Below are 15,011 nucleotides of genomic sequence, written 5' to 3'. Positions count from 1 at the left end.
CTTTATTTGTGAGAGCAATTGAAAGGGGGTGTTATGGTTGACATTTTTGAATTTTAGAGAAACCCAGTGGTCTTGTGATTTATATTGAGTATCTGTTCATACATGAATGTTTGACACATGATTGCAATCTGTAATTTGGTTATCGAGTCTCAAAATGGGTGATGCCAGGATTGGTTTTCCAGCAAAGGCAGGAAGGACAAATTACCCTTGGTACTCATTCCTAATCTCTTAGAACCAGAAAAGACAATGCTGAGCATCCCCGGGAATCCAGAAGGCAGGCGGCGTTCTCTACTGTTCCCTCAAAGTGACATCTCAGCAGGGATCAGGAAATCCCAGCTGACAGAAACCATGGGGACCCCAGAGTGGTCCTAAAGAGGAGGTTGAGACTGGAACTTCTTATCGACAGAGGATGACCTTGTGGCAAGATATGCCTGCCAGCAAGCAGGCACTTTTCATCTAGCCCAGGGAGGAGAGGGGAGATGCTGACCATGTGCGCAGCTTGATTACTCAGGCCAGACTCACAGTTGACTTGGCACAGAAAGTTGGTCCACCAGATCACCTCTCTGAAATCCTGCCTATGAGTTGGTTTTAGTGCCCCCCCTGATTTTAGTCAGTTAATTTTCTCCTTGAAAGTACTTCACAAAGGAATTATCTGATGGCTTCAGTGCCCAATTGTACTGTTATACTTGAGCCATTTGCATTGTATACTGTCTATTCGATTTACTTAGGAGTCACAGAAGATAGAGTAATGGACAGTTGTAGCTCAGTGACATTTTGAGTGACTGTTGTGTTTTATTAATTTATGCGGTTCTACTGCCAGGTGATTAATGATGATAATTTTCTAACGGGGTGTGTGTGTGTGTGCATGCAGATGTCTTTGAGTAGTTACTACTCTCTTGGTGAATCCTTTGGGGAAGATGACTTCCCATAGTGACAAAGAGAAGGCACGCAATGATTAATTTCCTTTATAGCATTTACCCCTTTAGGGTGAGTATTTTTAAAAATCATAATTTGAAGCTGTATTTTACTGCTAAATTTGCAATGTTTAATTTTAAAACAAATGTGTACATTAAGACACAGTAAACTTCCAATTCCAAGGTCTATTCATTTGTTCAGCAGTTAGCAAATATTTATGAAGTGCATAGTATGTATGTACCAGGCACTGGGCTGAGTGCAGGGATGGAGTGGGGGCATAGGGTAGACATACCCTCATTGAGCTTGCGGCCTAACGGGAGGATACAGACCTTAAACAGGGAAAATGTTTTACTACAACTGTGTGATTGAGCAAATGTAGAGGGAACTACGAGAGTAACAGGTAGCCCTAATCTTAAATCCAGGTGCAGAGAAGTCTTTCCTGCAGAAATGACATTTAAACTGGGACTTAAAAGATGGGTTTGAGGTTAATGTAGGGGCATGTGGATGGGGGGAGGAAATTGAGAGCTTGCTTGGTGATAGGATAGATCAAGAGGTGATCTGGTGGACCCTGGAGTTGGGTGCTCCAGGGTTATAGTTTTAAACACTTAACATGCCATATTTTTCGGTTTTTAAACCTGTTCAGTTTTGATTATACTATCTTATTTGGAGAGTTAAGGTGGGGCAGTAATTTGGCCACATGAAACATTTAATAACTGCCCCTAAGGAGCTTGTGTTCATGTCGATCAAACCTGCGCACTCCAGGAGGGAGGCCACTGTATTTCAATTCAAGGATCTTAATATGTTTCAGTAACAACTGGTATAGAATCAAGGACTTGGAACATTTTTTTTGGTTATGAAAGATATTTTGATTAAAAGCAATGTTTGCTGTGTTGGAATTTAAACTGTAGTTTGTTTATTGATTCTTTATCATTGCAAGTTGGCTTGTTCAAATTATCTTGGAAGGGCAGTTAATTGTGAGCTTGTTCCACCTAGTAATTTAACTTTTTTCTACTCTGTTGTCTAACATATTTATAATCATAGATAATGGGAAAAGAACATTACTGGCATTGATTTCTTACTTTATAAATGCTGCTATAGACCAGGTAATACTACTTTCTATTGTCTGTCAAATGTGATTCCATAATTATTGAGTGATTAAAATCTATGAGATTAGTTGAGTGAAAATGTAGTTTATAAATAATTAATTGAATAATGTATTGAAATTAATAAATTAATCATAATAATTAGTTGAATAATTAATTACAATTACTCACTATCCCAGAAGCTTCACAAAAGCTTCAAAGCATATTTACATATCATATGATGAACTTTGATGATGTTATTTGGTTGTATTATTTTTAGGTAATATCTGACTTCTTAAAGTTATGATTCCTCACTTTCAAAACACAAATCTCTGGCAACAGTCCCACTGAGCTCCTGTTAATCAATCCTGAACTGTCTCTGAATTCCAGTCTTGTTTTTGAAAGGAACAGCGGATTTCTTTTCCCCTAATGGTTAACTTTGTTGATTTAGCCCGAGCCTTGGGATATGGTAGGGAAGTCGTTGCTGACCTCACTTTTTCACCTTCAGGAAAGGGGTTAGGACTCCTTCAGAGAAAACATTACTGTGGCCATGTAGGGTTAGGTAAATATGCCATGCAAAAATAAACCAAAATTATGTCAACAAGGTCCGAAGAGGATGAATCTATTCTAGCATTAATTCAGTTGTTGAAGAATTTCTAGGGGTACTATATTCTTAATCTCTGTTTCCTAGCAGAGGGTTCAAGCAGTTCTATTTATCATAATCCAAAGAAACATTTTTGCTCACATAGTTATAGTCACTACTTGATTATAGAACATTATAAAGTAGTAAAATATATGTGACATACATTGTAAAGTGTTGGCATATACTATCTCTATGGGTTAGATAATTAGAGAAATGTCCAGTTAAGGGCAAAATTGGTATGAAAATATCAGTTATCAAATAAGCAACTAAATAAATATTTTCCTTTATTTATGAGGTTAATTTTGACCTGGGTCGTAGATGTTGTGCACAAGTGAATCTCTGTGAGCTTCGTAGCCATCTTCTGGAAGGCTGCGCTGACAGTGTACGTCTTAATGCTTTTGGTGTTTTCCTCTATCATCCTCCTATCCTAACCCCTGGCTTCTCCTAACCTTCTACATTCTGCTTATATTGTTAGAAGGTATGTTTCAACTGAATCCTTAGATATCCCTTTGTCTATTTTTAAATGTTAGTTCAACTGCTTGAATACTTTGCTTTGGCCTCTCTGTGCACATGACCGGCTCATGTTAAATGCTTGGGAGAGCATTGCTTTGTGCTTCTGCATGGATTACATTCCCATAACTAATCATCAGTAACGATTTTGTGCTGCTTAATGTTCAGAATGGCTTGCAGGTGACAGAGGTAAGCATTAGTAGGGCAAGTCCCTCAGCTATGTGGTGAAAGTAAACCCTCCTTCATGGAATTTCAATTTATTTTAGCATTTGGTGCTACATCAGGGTCATGATCTAACAGCTTCCTGTGCTGGCATTTTGATTTTAAAACCAGTGCATCATTGTACAATCATCTATGAAGGAACATAATTCATTAACTGCATGTAATTCTAAATTTCCAGGGAAAGATTAGGCAGGGCTTTGCAGTGCAAGCATCTAAGTAATTTTAGGTTCCCATATTAAATTTTTTTAAATGAAGAGATTAAACAAAATGATTACTACACTTCCTTCCAATTGTGTGATTGTCTGATTTTCCTTGGTATTGTATTGGCTAATATGCTGATCAAAATGAACTAGATACTTTCATTCACGCATTTATACATTTATCTATCTACCTATCTCTGTTTTATGCTAAGCTCATTCTGTGTAGCAGAGACCATGAAGAATACAGAATAAATATTAAGATGATTTTTCTGACTTTAGGAGCTTTTAATATATTTGGCCCAGTAAATATGCCATCAAATGTTACATAAAACAAAATAATGTATGCTGATTTCGTTGATCACTTTCTGGTTGTTGATTTTTTTTCCTAATTTTTGTGGAGGCTCATGTGTGGAAGGGTTTTTCACATACCAAAATTTACATTCCAGTATGAATATATGATGACTGGTAGTCCTCTTAACCAAGACTTGATAGAAATACCTACAATCATTGACTGGCCAGTGATGCAGCTCTGTTCTACTCCATTTGTCTTTGTGGCTGGGTTGGGAAAGGCCTCACTTGACTGGGTATCAGGAGCCAAATTTGCTTTATGTTCTTGGTATACAGATTTACTGATGTAAATGTTGTAGAATACTTTTGTGAAACCTGAAATAAAAACTATTTGTGGATGTTAGTACACTTCTATCTTCCTACTTCTCTTGACTATGAAACGAAGCAAATATGTCAGGCTACTTCAGGAAGTAGTGGTTTGAAGTTCCCTTGTGATTTTGAGTGTGGTTCACTGATAGTGTTTAGGAACCTATACAGGAAATTTGAGTCCAGATTCATGTTGGCAGTAAAGAGCAAAGAGATGCCTTGCTCAATGTGCTGTTGAGTTGCTTCTTCTTCTTCTTTTTTTTTTTTTTGAAGATTTTATTTATTTATTTATTTATTTATTTATTTATTTATTTATTTATTATTGTGTTCAGTTAGGCAACATATAGTACATCATTAGTTTCTGAGGTAGTGTTCAACGATTCATTAGTTGCATATAACATGCAGTGCTCATCACATCACGTGCCCTCCTTAATGCCCATCACCCAGTTACCCCATCGCCCCACCCCCCTCCCTTCTGCAACCCTCGGTTTGTTTCCTGGGGTTCCAAGTTTCTCATGGCTTCTCTCCCTCTCTGATTTCTTCCCCTTCAGTTTTCCCTCCCTTCCCCTGTGGTCCTCCACACTATTCCTTATGTTCGATATATAAATGAAATCATATGATAATTGTCTTTCTCTGATTGACTTATTTCACTTAGCATAATCCCCTCCAGTTCCATCCATGTAGATGCACACGGTAGGTATTCATCCTTTCTGATGGTTGAGTAATATTCTATTGTATATATGAACCACATCTTCTTTATCCATTCGTCTGTTGAAGGACATCTCGGCTCCTTCCACAGTTTGCTATTGTGGACATTGCTGCTATGAACATTGGGGTGTACGTGCCCTTTCTTTTCACTACATCTGTATCTGTGGGTTAAATAACTAATAGTACAATTGCTGGGTTGTAGGGTAGCTCTATTTTTAATGTCTTGAGGAAGCTCCATATTGTTTTCCGGAGTGGCTGTACCAGCTTGCACTTATTTATTTGAGAACATGCACATGCAAGAGAGAGAGAAAGAGAGAGCTTGTGAATGGGGGGGGGGCAGAGGGAGAGGGAGAAGCAGACTCCCCACTGAGCAGGGAGCCAGATGCAGGGCTTGATCCCAGGACCCTGAGATCATGACCTGAGCCGAAGGCAGATGCTTAACCAACTGAGCCACCCAGGTGCCCCTGTTGAGCTTCTTGAGAAAGATTTCTATCATGCATATGTATAGCATGAGCTTAAAACTATTGATCTTTAAATCTATCTCTTTAGAAGTCTTGAAATGCATTTCAGGACACAAGAATACAATAGTTACATCCTAAAGAATAAGGACTAGGTTCAGGAGATGACACCAAAGGACCTTTCAACAGAACTTTGCTTATCTTTTTCTTTTTCACCAAGAATTTCTATTTAAAGCATCCCAAACTGAAATTATATTGAGATTGCCATTTTATGCACATAATGTTGTCCCGCCTGAGCACCTTGAATCAGGACCTGGCTCTGTCCCTTGCTCCCCTGTTGGTGTCTGCTCTGCCATCTGTGGAATCGAGGGGCTAGTGAAATGCACAAGAGTCAACAAACTGAGAGTTTTGTTTGGTGGTGAACACCAATTCTGGATGTACCTAGATCACACTTTGCAGGTGGACCTGATTTGGCTTTGTCCTTAGCGTCAGATACTAATAGGTTTGCAAATTTGGAGCATAAATTTTGTAGAAGCTGTCCATCAAACTCTGTTCATCTTACCCCTCCTCAGATCTGAACCTATTCGTGTCATGTTAGACATCACAAATCTTCTCAGAAATTAGAATACAGCACTTCTGCCCTTTAACCTCATGGAAATGACACCTTCCTACCATGCTTATTGTATAGTGAGGTGCAAAAAGCCTTTCTTTCCATGTGTCCTTCTGGTTAGTCTAGGCCAGTAGATACAGGAAGAACAATCTTTTAGATCTCAGCCTGTAAGCATTGGTTCTTGATGGATTGCTAATCAGGAATGATTTCTAAATTAATGAAAGCATTCCGAGTATTTAAAAAATTTCTATTTACTTTTTCATCGTGCTCATTTGGAATTGGGAAACTTAAGACGAGTGGGGCTTATAAAGGAAAACTGAAGATGAGAAAGGTAATAAAATTATGGTGTTTAAGAGTTTATTCTCCTTTTACTAATTTAGATTCATTACCTGAAATAATTTTTTAATTTCTGTCATAAGTTACCCTAATATTCATTAACAGCTAATGTCATAGAGACTAACTGCACACCTTCATGGCCCTCTTGGGTGCTTACTCTTCTGTTTGTAAGTTCACACTCATTTATTGGATGATAGTGATTGTCACACTAGAGTTGGCTACAACTAGCTTGCTTTCATTTTATTCGGGAAGAAAAGACGATTGCCAAATTGATACAGATAATTGTGTTGATAACCTTGTAATGGAGAGTATTAAAAAATTGATAAAGACCCTCTGTATTTTAATCTTAAATTTGTTATGTTTATCTAATTACAAAAAGAAACCCTGTTTTTGTAGAATCTTGGAAACTCAGAGAAGTGTATAGAAGAAAACCAAAATCACCTTTAATTTTCTTGTACAGAGATTATACTATTTTGATATTTCTTACAGTTTTTTGATGTAGGTATATATGGTGATATACAAAAACATATGCTAATTTGAACACCTACCTTAAAAATTAAATTAACATCATAATATAGTTTTGTATCCTTCATTTTTAAACCTAATATTATATACCATTAATGTATTATAATGGTTTCCACTGTTTTACTTTAAAAACAATTGATGTGATAAATGTGTATATATAAATCTTCTCAGGATAGGTAATTTCAACAGTTTTAAGGCTTTTGATACAGATTGCCAAAATGCTTCTTCAAAGTCCGAACCAGTTTTTATTTAATTTATAACAATTCTTATTTTACTTTATACTCAAATTTACTTCAGAAAAAAAATTTTCTATTTAACAGGAGAAATATTATTTTGTCATTGGTTTTTATTTCTTAATGAAGATAAACATTTTTATGAAAATGTTCTTTTAAAATTTTAGGAATAAATTTTATTAGATTGGAAGGACAAACTATTAAGTTTGTCCAAAGGTAAAAAAAAAAAGTAAAATTAAGTGATATCTCTATAAAACATCATAGTTTGAGGGCAGTTTTGCCCAGGTACAAAGAGGAGAAAGAGTCTGGGTATTAAGCAGCATTCAGTGATTTCGCAAGAATAATTATATAATTTCAAGAATTTCTCATGAATCTGAAATACCCACAGCTAACCAACTGATACATGAAATTTAGATTTTACTACGTTCTGTTTTCAAGAACTGGGGAATCAATATATTGAAGGTTTGAACACTATTATTTTCAACATCAGAACATTGTGGAAATGCTTGAATTTGTTATCATTTAAGGCGAATTTAACTATTTTGCTTAAAAAACCCCTCATCTGTGGACTATAAAAAAATAAAGTCCTATATAGCAACCCCAAGGTAGTGTTGACACTAATACCTAACATTTGCATTGTCTCTGCTCTTTTCTCTTTAGGATATCCAGGCAGAAATTGATGCACATAATGACATATTTAAAAGCATTGATGGAAACAGGCAGAAGATGGTAAAAGCTTTGGGAAATTCTGAAGAGGCTACTATGCTTCAGCATCGCCTGGATGATATGAACCAAAGATGGAATGACTTAAAAGCCAAATCTGCCAGCATCAGGTCAGAATAGTCAATATCAAAATAAAAATGATGGGGGAGGGAGATTTTTATGGTTTTTGCATATCAGAAAGAGAATGCGTAGCCTTACCATCATGCTACTTTCTCAGAAGTAGTTTAAGATTTAAATGCAGGGACGCCTGGCTGGCTCAGTCGATAGAACATGCAACTCTTGATCTCGGGGTTGTGAGTTTGAGCCCCACATTGGGTGTACAGATTACTTAAAAATAAAATCTTAAAAAAAAGTTTTAAATGCAAAAACTTTTTTTTTTAAGTTACAGTTTTAGCTCCATTTTTATGAAGGGCCTGCTGCCAACTGCTCTTGACTATTCCCAAATTTGCACTTCATATTTTAAATCTAATACTAAGAAAAGTAATGTTACCAATACCTGCTAATTATTGAGTGTTTTCTTTGACCAAGTACTATGTTAGCCTCTTTACAAACATTACTTAGTATTCAAAATATCCTGGTGGGTGAATAGTAACATCCTTCCTTACATGAGGAAATAGAGGCTTACTGAAAACAAGGAACTTGCCAAGTTTTTCAGCTAACAAGTGCCAAGCCAGGATTTGAACCTAGATCTTTCTGACTCTTGGTAGTGAATGTTTTGCTTCATCATGCTATTTGTATGTCCAATTGGAAAATGTATTTATAGAAATTAAATATTGCTCATGGACACTGAAATGGGAAACTGATGATTAATGTCTGCTTTTGGAGAGTGTAAAATTAAAACAGGATGAATTTGAGGACCAGAATGCTGACTAGGAAAGGACCCTGAAAAACTATTGAGGGTGACATTTATTAATGCTATTGGGAGTCTAGAATTACATTTAATAGATGGTGAACAGTACCCAACTGGATATGAGTTTACAGGAAACTGACTGAGAATGTGCTACTGAGCAAAGATCCAAAAGAGGAATGTTGGTAGAAAGACCTGGATATTGGGGTGCCTGGGTGGCTCAGTCTGTTGAGCGTCCAGCTCTTGATTTCAGCTCAGGTCATGATCTCAGGGTTGTGAGATTGAGCCCCACATTGGGCTCCATGCTCGGCTCAGAGTCTGCTTGTCCCTCTCCCTCCTCCTGCTTGCTCTCTCTCTCTCAAATAATTAAATAAAATCTTAAAAAAAAAAAAAAAAGAAGAAGACCTGGATCTTACATCTGGGTCAGTGTGTTTTAAGATTCAGAAACTGTATGATGTATTGAAAAGTATACAACCTTAAACAAAATGATTTTAAGTTTGATTCTTTGACTTTGCTGTTTACTTACTGATCTTAGACAAGACAGTCTCTCTGAGCTTTATTTTTCTCATTCACACAATCAAGATATAAATATTTAATCCACATGATTGCTGGGAAGATTGAATGGGATAATCTGGTAGTTCCTTAACCTATGTAAAGGCTATCTAATGTAGCATCTAGTTTATTTTTTCTTATGTAAAGGGGCTCAGTGGATCTGCTTCATCTGGCGTCTGGATTTCATGGAACCAGTTCCTAGAGAGTAGAAATCTGTAGTGATTATTTGTTGTGAATAAACTTTTAAGAAAATTTTTCTTTCTAAAGAGATGTCCTCAAAGGTTTTTATTCTTCTGGGTCTCATAGAGAGAGATTTATACTTCTTTTTGCCCTTAAGGAAGGGGGTAATTGAGCATGACCATGGCAGCCTCTGAGTAAAGATCCTCTTGGAGATCATGACAGCATCAGCCAACTACCTTTTAAGATAAGAGAGGACAATTTGGGGGGCACCTGGGTAGCTCAGTCGTTAAGCGTCTGCCTTCGGCTCAGGTCATGATCCCAGGGTCCTGAGATCGAGCCCCGCATCAGGCTCCCTGTTCGGTGGGAAGCCTGATTCTCCCTTTCCCACTCCTCCTGCTTGTGTTCCTGCTCTCGCTATCTCTCTGTCAAATAAATAAACAAAATCTTTTTAAAAAAAGGTAAAAAAAAAAGAGAGGACAATTTGGGAGTATTGTATAGTGAGAGAATATACTTATGCTTATTTAAGATTCAAATTTCAACTGGCCATATCCCATTGGGTTACAACTTTCTGTTCCCCATAAATAAAAATAAATAAAATGATTTAAAATGTTAATTCGGTGAAAAACATTCACTGAGGTTCTAGCAAAACCAACATCTAGTCTAACAAATGAAAAGCCATAGTGCTGGTCCTGGTGAAAATAGGGCACGTGGTGCTGGCATTTGGGGAGTTTGGAGGATGCGCTCTTTAGGAAGGAAAGTTTATTGAAGGCTCACGTCATAAAGAGAACATTCCAAATGGAAAGCTACGGACAGAAAAATCTTTGGTCTTCCACAGATGCTATTCCTAAGTCTACCAAGTCACATTTTATTTTCTAACCTGAAAAGAAAGAGCTCATAAAGTACTGTTGCAATATTATCTAATAAATAAATTATATTTTTAGAAGATGGGAGAGTAAATTTTTGCTAGTGGACTTCTGCATCAAGATAGATCATACATTCCAGTAAAGTGTGTTATTTTTATTTTTTAAATTTAAAAATTTTTTAAAATTTAAGTTCTAGTTAGTTGACGTGCAGTTCAATATTGGTTCAGGAGTAGAGTTCAGTGGTTCATTATTTACATATAACACCCAGTGCTCATCATCACAAGTGCCCTCCTTAATACCCATCACCCGTCTAGCCCATCCCCCACCTCCCTCCCTCCATCAACCCCCAGTTTGTTCTCTATAGTTAAGAGTCTCTCATGATTTGTTTCCCTCTCTCTCTCTTCCCCCCCCCGCCGAATGTTCATCGTTTAGTAAAGTGTCTTATTAATGTGATAATGAATTAAAAAAATATTTAGCCTCATTACCCACCTCTGGAGATTCAGGCATTTATTCAAGCAGTTAATAAGAACAAACTTCTGTGTTTAAGGCATTGCAAATAATAAACGAGGTATGGTTCCTGTCCTAGCGGGCTCACAGGTCTATCCAGTTCAAGGTGGGTTCAATGAAGGCAGTGCTTACTTTCTCTTTGGATGATCATCAAAGGCTTCATAAGAGAAGCAGTTACTAAGCTGAGCCTCAAAAGGGTGTACAGTTATTCTCCAGATGGATTGCGTCAGCCCTGCAGAAGGACATGTTGGCAGGAGGCTTGACATAACACTGTTTTCATGGAACAGTGAAGAAGTTCATTCAGTCTGGCTGAATTGGTGTGGAGGGGAAAAGATTGTGGCTAGAAAAAAGGTAGAGTGGTGAGGCACACTTGTGGAACAGCTGTGTGCACCACGCTCATTCCTCTGTAATAGAATTTGAATTCTATTTGAATAGAATTTTAGGTGACATAATTAGATGTGAGCTTTGGAAAGATCCCTCCCACATGCCCGTGGAAGATGCTTTATCAGATAGTGCAATTCTGAAGACAGGGATTGCTGCTAACAGACCTCTTCAGTATCCGGGAAAGGGAAGAGACACTGAATAGGTACTCGGTTCATGTTGCGGTACTATTGAGATATTCAGAAACAAACTGCCAGTAGCCATTGGATGGACATCTCTTCAAAGGAGAGCTGTCGGCCAAATAAAGAAATGGCAAGATGGGGAGTACGCAGATGGAGGTGGCAGGCAAGGCATTGTGAGTAGGCAAGAGGGTGAAAAATGAGGACACAGCAAAGAATCCCAGGAAGCCCTAATATATAAGGAATAGGTGAAGGAAAGGAAAGCCAGCAAAGGCACCCGGGAAGTGGGTGGCCCTGAGGAGAGGAGACCCTAGAATGTTGTCAAGAGCGGAGGGAGGAGGGGTTTTGAAGGGAGGGGGTGTGGCTAGTGGTGCGGGCAGCTGAGGGAGTGGAGTAAGATCAGGGCTACAGAGGCCAGGCGCAATGGGAAGGGCCTTGGTGACTCTTTGCTGGGACAGTGTTTTGTTTGAGGTGAAAATGTGATCTCAGAGGACTGCAGAGTCAGAACGGGAAGTGGAGAAGTAGAAACAGAACTAGTCTACACAGTCTCATTTTCTCAAGTAATTCCGCTGTGAAGGGAAGGGGTGAGCGAGAAGGCATCGCTGTAACTCTGCTATGTTACACGTAACAGCGTTACAAATGTGTAGGAACTGGAGACCGAGGTCTCTGCCCATATTGACTTGTCTGTGCTTTCATATAGATCAGATATGCTTCACTAAAGAAGTAAATGACATATTCTTCATTTTTAACTTCAAAAAATGGGCAAAACAAATTCTATTAACATTCATTATTACTTGGGTATTTATAAAAGGTGTATATTTCTTTATACAAATATATATAAATTTGAAACTGTATGTGGCGATAGGTGTTAACTAGACATCTTGTGGTAATCATTTGGTAATATATACCTCTACTGTATCCATGTGTTGTATACCTGAAGGTAATAGAATGTTAGATGTTAATTATATCTTAATTAGAAGAAAGATAAAACAGTTTCTTAAAAAAGATAAAACAGTTTACTATACTCAGTAATAGGCCCTCGTATAGGAAGCATCCCTCAAAGAGAAGCGGTACCGGATAGTGTTTAGTAGTGTTGACCTTGTGGAACTAAACCACCTCAGTTCAAACGCTGGCTTTGACACTTCGCAGCTGTGTCACTCTGGGCAGGTTACTTAGCCAATATGTGTCTCCTCATACGTGAAATAGAGGTAATAAGGGTAACTTCCTTATAGGGTCGTCCTGAATATTTCATTTAATTAGCCTGTGTAAAGTGCCTAAAACAGTGGTACACAGTAAGCACTCACTAATTGTTAACTATTATTATTATTTTTTCATGGATTACCATTCTGTTTGGCACTAATTAGTTCAAAAGACATAGAAATTCTTCCTACCTCATTTTTTGTCTTCGTCATTAATGTTGGGAATCTCTGAGAAGGTCCCCAGCAAATGGTGTCCATCTGTCCTGGCTGGAGTCTGAGCAAATATGAAATAAAAGTATGTCCAAGAGAGAACAACAGCGTCGTGTTGATTACTGGCAGAGGCCAGGTTAGAGGAGGTGGCTTAGAGTGAGGGCCCAATGGGCCCTGTTAACTGAACCCCAGAAGGAGGCAGTGTTACCAGCCGTCACCAGAGAAGGTGGCCGCCCAGGTCAGGAGCCCTACGTGGAAGAGTGGGGAGGAACTCAGTCTCTGCAGGCCTCTTTCAAGAGGCAAGGGTGGGCTGAGCGAAGCATCCAGTTAGTCCCCAAATTGACGAGTCAGGTTCCTCACTCCACCTCTTCAGGGACTGAGAGAGGGGAGGGTCAGAGAAGAGGTCAGGAGTGTGCTCAGTGAGAGGGGGTTGGGCGGGGAAGTGTTCTCATTAACAAATATGGACTCCCAGCCACCTGCCTCCCTTAGTCCTTGCTGAAAACGATACCTGGCGAGCACATTGTCACTTTCTGTCCCTTTATTCTTTCCTCCCGTTCCTTTAAAGCACAGTTGGTCCTTACTGGTCTTCTCTTATGCCCGAATTCTGTTGTATCTTTAATATTTCTGTAACTCTCCTTCCACTTTTCTGTATACTTGAAAGTTGGCTTTCCCCTTAGTGGCCCACTTCACTTAAAGCTCTCTTTGATAGAGTGTAGCTTTCCCATTTTCCTCACCTGGCAGCTGGTGGGAATATTTTGGGTATTCAATAGCTGCTACAGACACCAAACAACCGGAACACCAGCCATCCACTTCAGTATGGAGCTGCAGACCAGTGGCTGCAGGAGCCCGGCCACACGGGGATAAGGAAGAAGTTGACAGCCTCCTTGCTGTATCTTAGGCATTGCTGCTCCATCTCAACAGCTTCTACGAAGTAAATACATCTGTTATTCTACCCTCTACCATCTTCCTCCTGCTTCCTCCTGCTCTATAAGACACTCTTCTGCTTTACTCATTGATTTGAGCATCTGGCTTCCCTTTTATTCTTCATCTCTTCCTTATCTGTCATCCTTGGTGTCAGTATCCATATTGATAATTTTTTATATTTTGACTTCCAAGTTTATTTTTACGTTGTCTCTAAGAGCCTTTCTCCCTGTTCTGTTTCTAAGTCCCACAGACCTGGCCATACCTGGGACTCAGTTAACCATCCTGTGTTCTCTTCGCATCCCTGAGATGATCAGTCTCCAGGAGACCAAGGGCAGACTGTTCTCCAGAGCACACATTTTATTTTCCTACATTCCACCTGGCCATGTGCATCTGAATGCCACTGGTTTTGTCATGTTAGTTAGAGAGGATCCCTATGTTGCCTCAAATCAGAATTCCTTGCAACATCATTGGTAAATCAGTTTTCCTTCACACTAAAGTTATGGCCCTAATGAAGAGGGTATCTTTCATTAGCTTATTATATACCAGGATCATCTCTATGTTATTACCTAACTTTGTATTTTTATCTTATATATATGATTCATCTACTATATTTCAAGTAGATTGTTTAGTACTCATTTCGGTAGCACATATGCCAACTAGATTGTTTAAAAATGCATGTCCTTTAATGTTTCCAACTGTGGAACTCTTTTAATTTTTTTCCTTCCTTCAAACCTGCCTCCCTTTCTCCTAATATTTTTCAGACTCCATGCACCCCTTCTACTTCATTTGGAATCCATCATAAGCCATTTCAATAATGTGAATTTTCTCTCCCCCTGGAATTTCTTGTCTCCTCCTTTTAAATCCCTGACACTCTGATGATCACACTCTCTCTCCCCCATTCTTTTTTTTTTTTTTTAAGATTTTATTTATTTGAGAGAGAGAGGGAGAGAGAGCGAGCACAGGTTGCTGGCAGAGGGAGAGGGAGAGGGATAAGCAGATTCGAGCACAATGCAGGGCTCAATCCCGGGACTCCGGGATCATGACCCAAGCCCAAGGCAGATGCTTAACCTACTGAGCCACCCAGGTGCCCCTCTCTCCCCCATTCTTGATTCTAGGCTTCCTAGTGTTGTACGAGAAAGTGAAAAATGATGACAGTTCTTTTATAATTTGACCCTTTCTACTTAACAATTGGTATTGTGATTCTGAATGATTTTCTTGTTTAAAAAAATTATTTATATTTTAAGATTTTATTTATTTATTTAACAGAGAGAGAGATCACAAGCAGGGGGAGCGGCGGGCAGAGGGAGAGGGAGAAGCAGGCTCCCCGCTGAGCAAGGATTCCCCCCGCGG

At 38.7% G+C, this 15,011-nt stretch overlaps 1 protein-coding gene across 8 annotated transcripts in view; it reads left to right on the top strand.

Moving 5' to 3' along the window:
• UTRN (utrophin) overlaps positions 1–15,011 on the top strand; it is a 500,702-nt gene that overhangs the window by 340,854 nt on the left and 144,837 nt on the right. For all 8 annotated transcript variants that reach the window (XM_088023855.1, XM_088023858.1, XM_088023856.1 and 5 more), the window contains one exon: positions 7,757–7,929. In XM_088023855.1, the coding sequence (XP_087879981.1) occupies positions 7,757–7,929 (173 nt within the window). The remainder of the gene's footprint in view (positions 1–7,756; positions 7,930–15,011) is intronic.

Source organism: Eumetopias jubatus, unplaced genomic scaffold, assembly GCF_037043125.1.
Source record: "Eumetopias jubatus isolate StellerSeaLion01/CBP00866 unplaced genomic scaffold, mEumJub1_p1.0 scaffold_6, whole genome shotgun sequence".
In the NCBI taxonomy this organism is placed as follows: domain Eukaryota; kingdom Metazoa; phylum Chordata; class Mammalia; order Carnivora; family Otariidae; genus Eumetopias; species Eumetopias jubatus.
The sequence above is the reverse complement of the archived record's forward strand: the minus strand, read 5'-3'. Positions and strand labels throughout refer to the sequence as shown.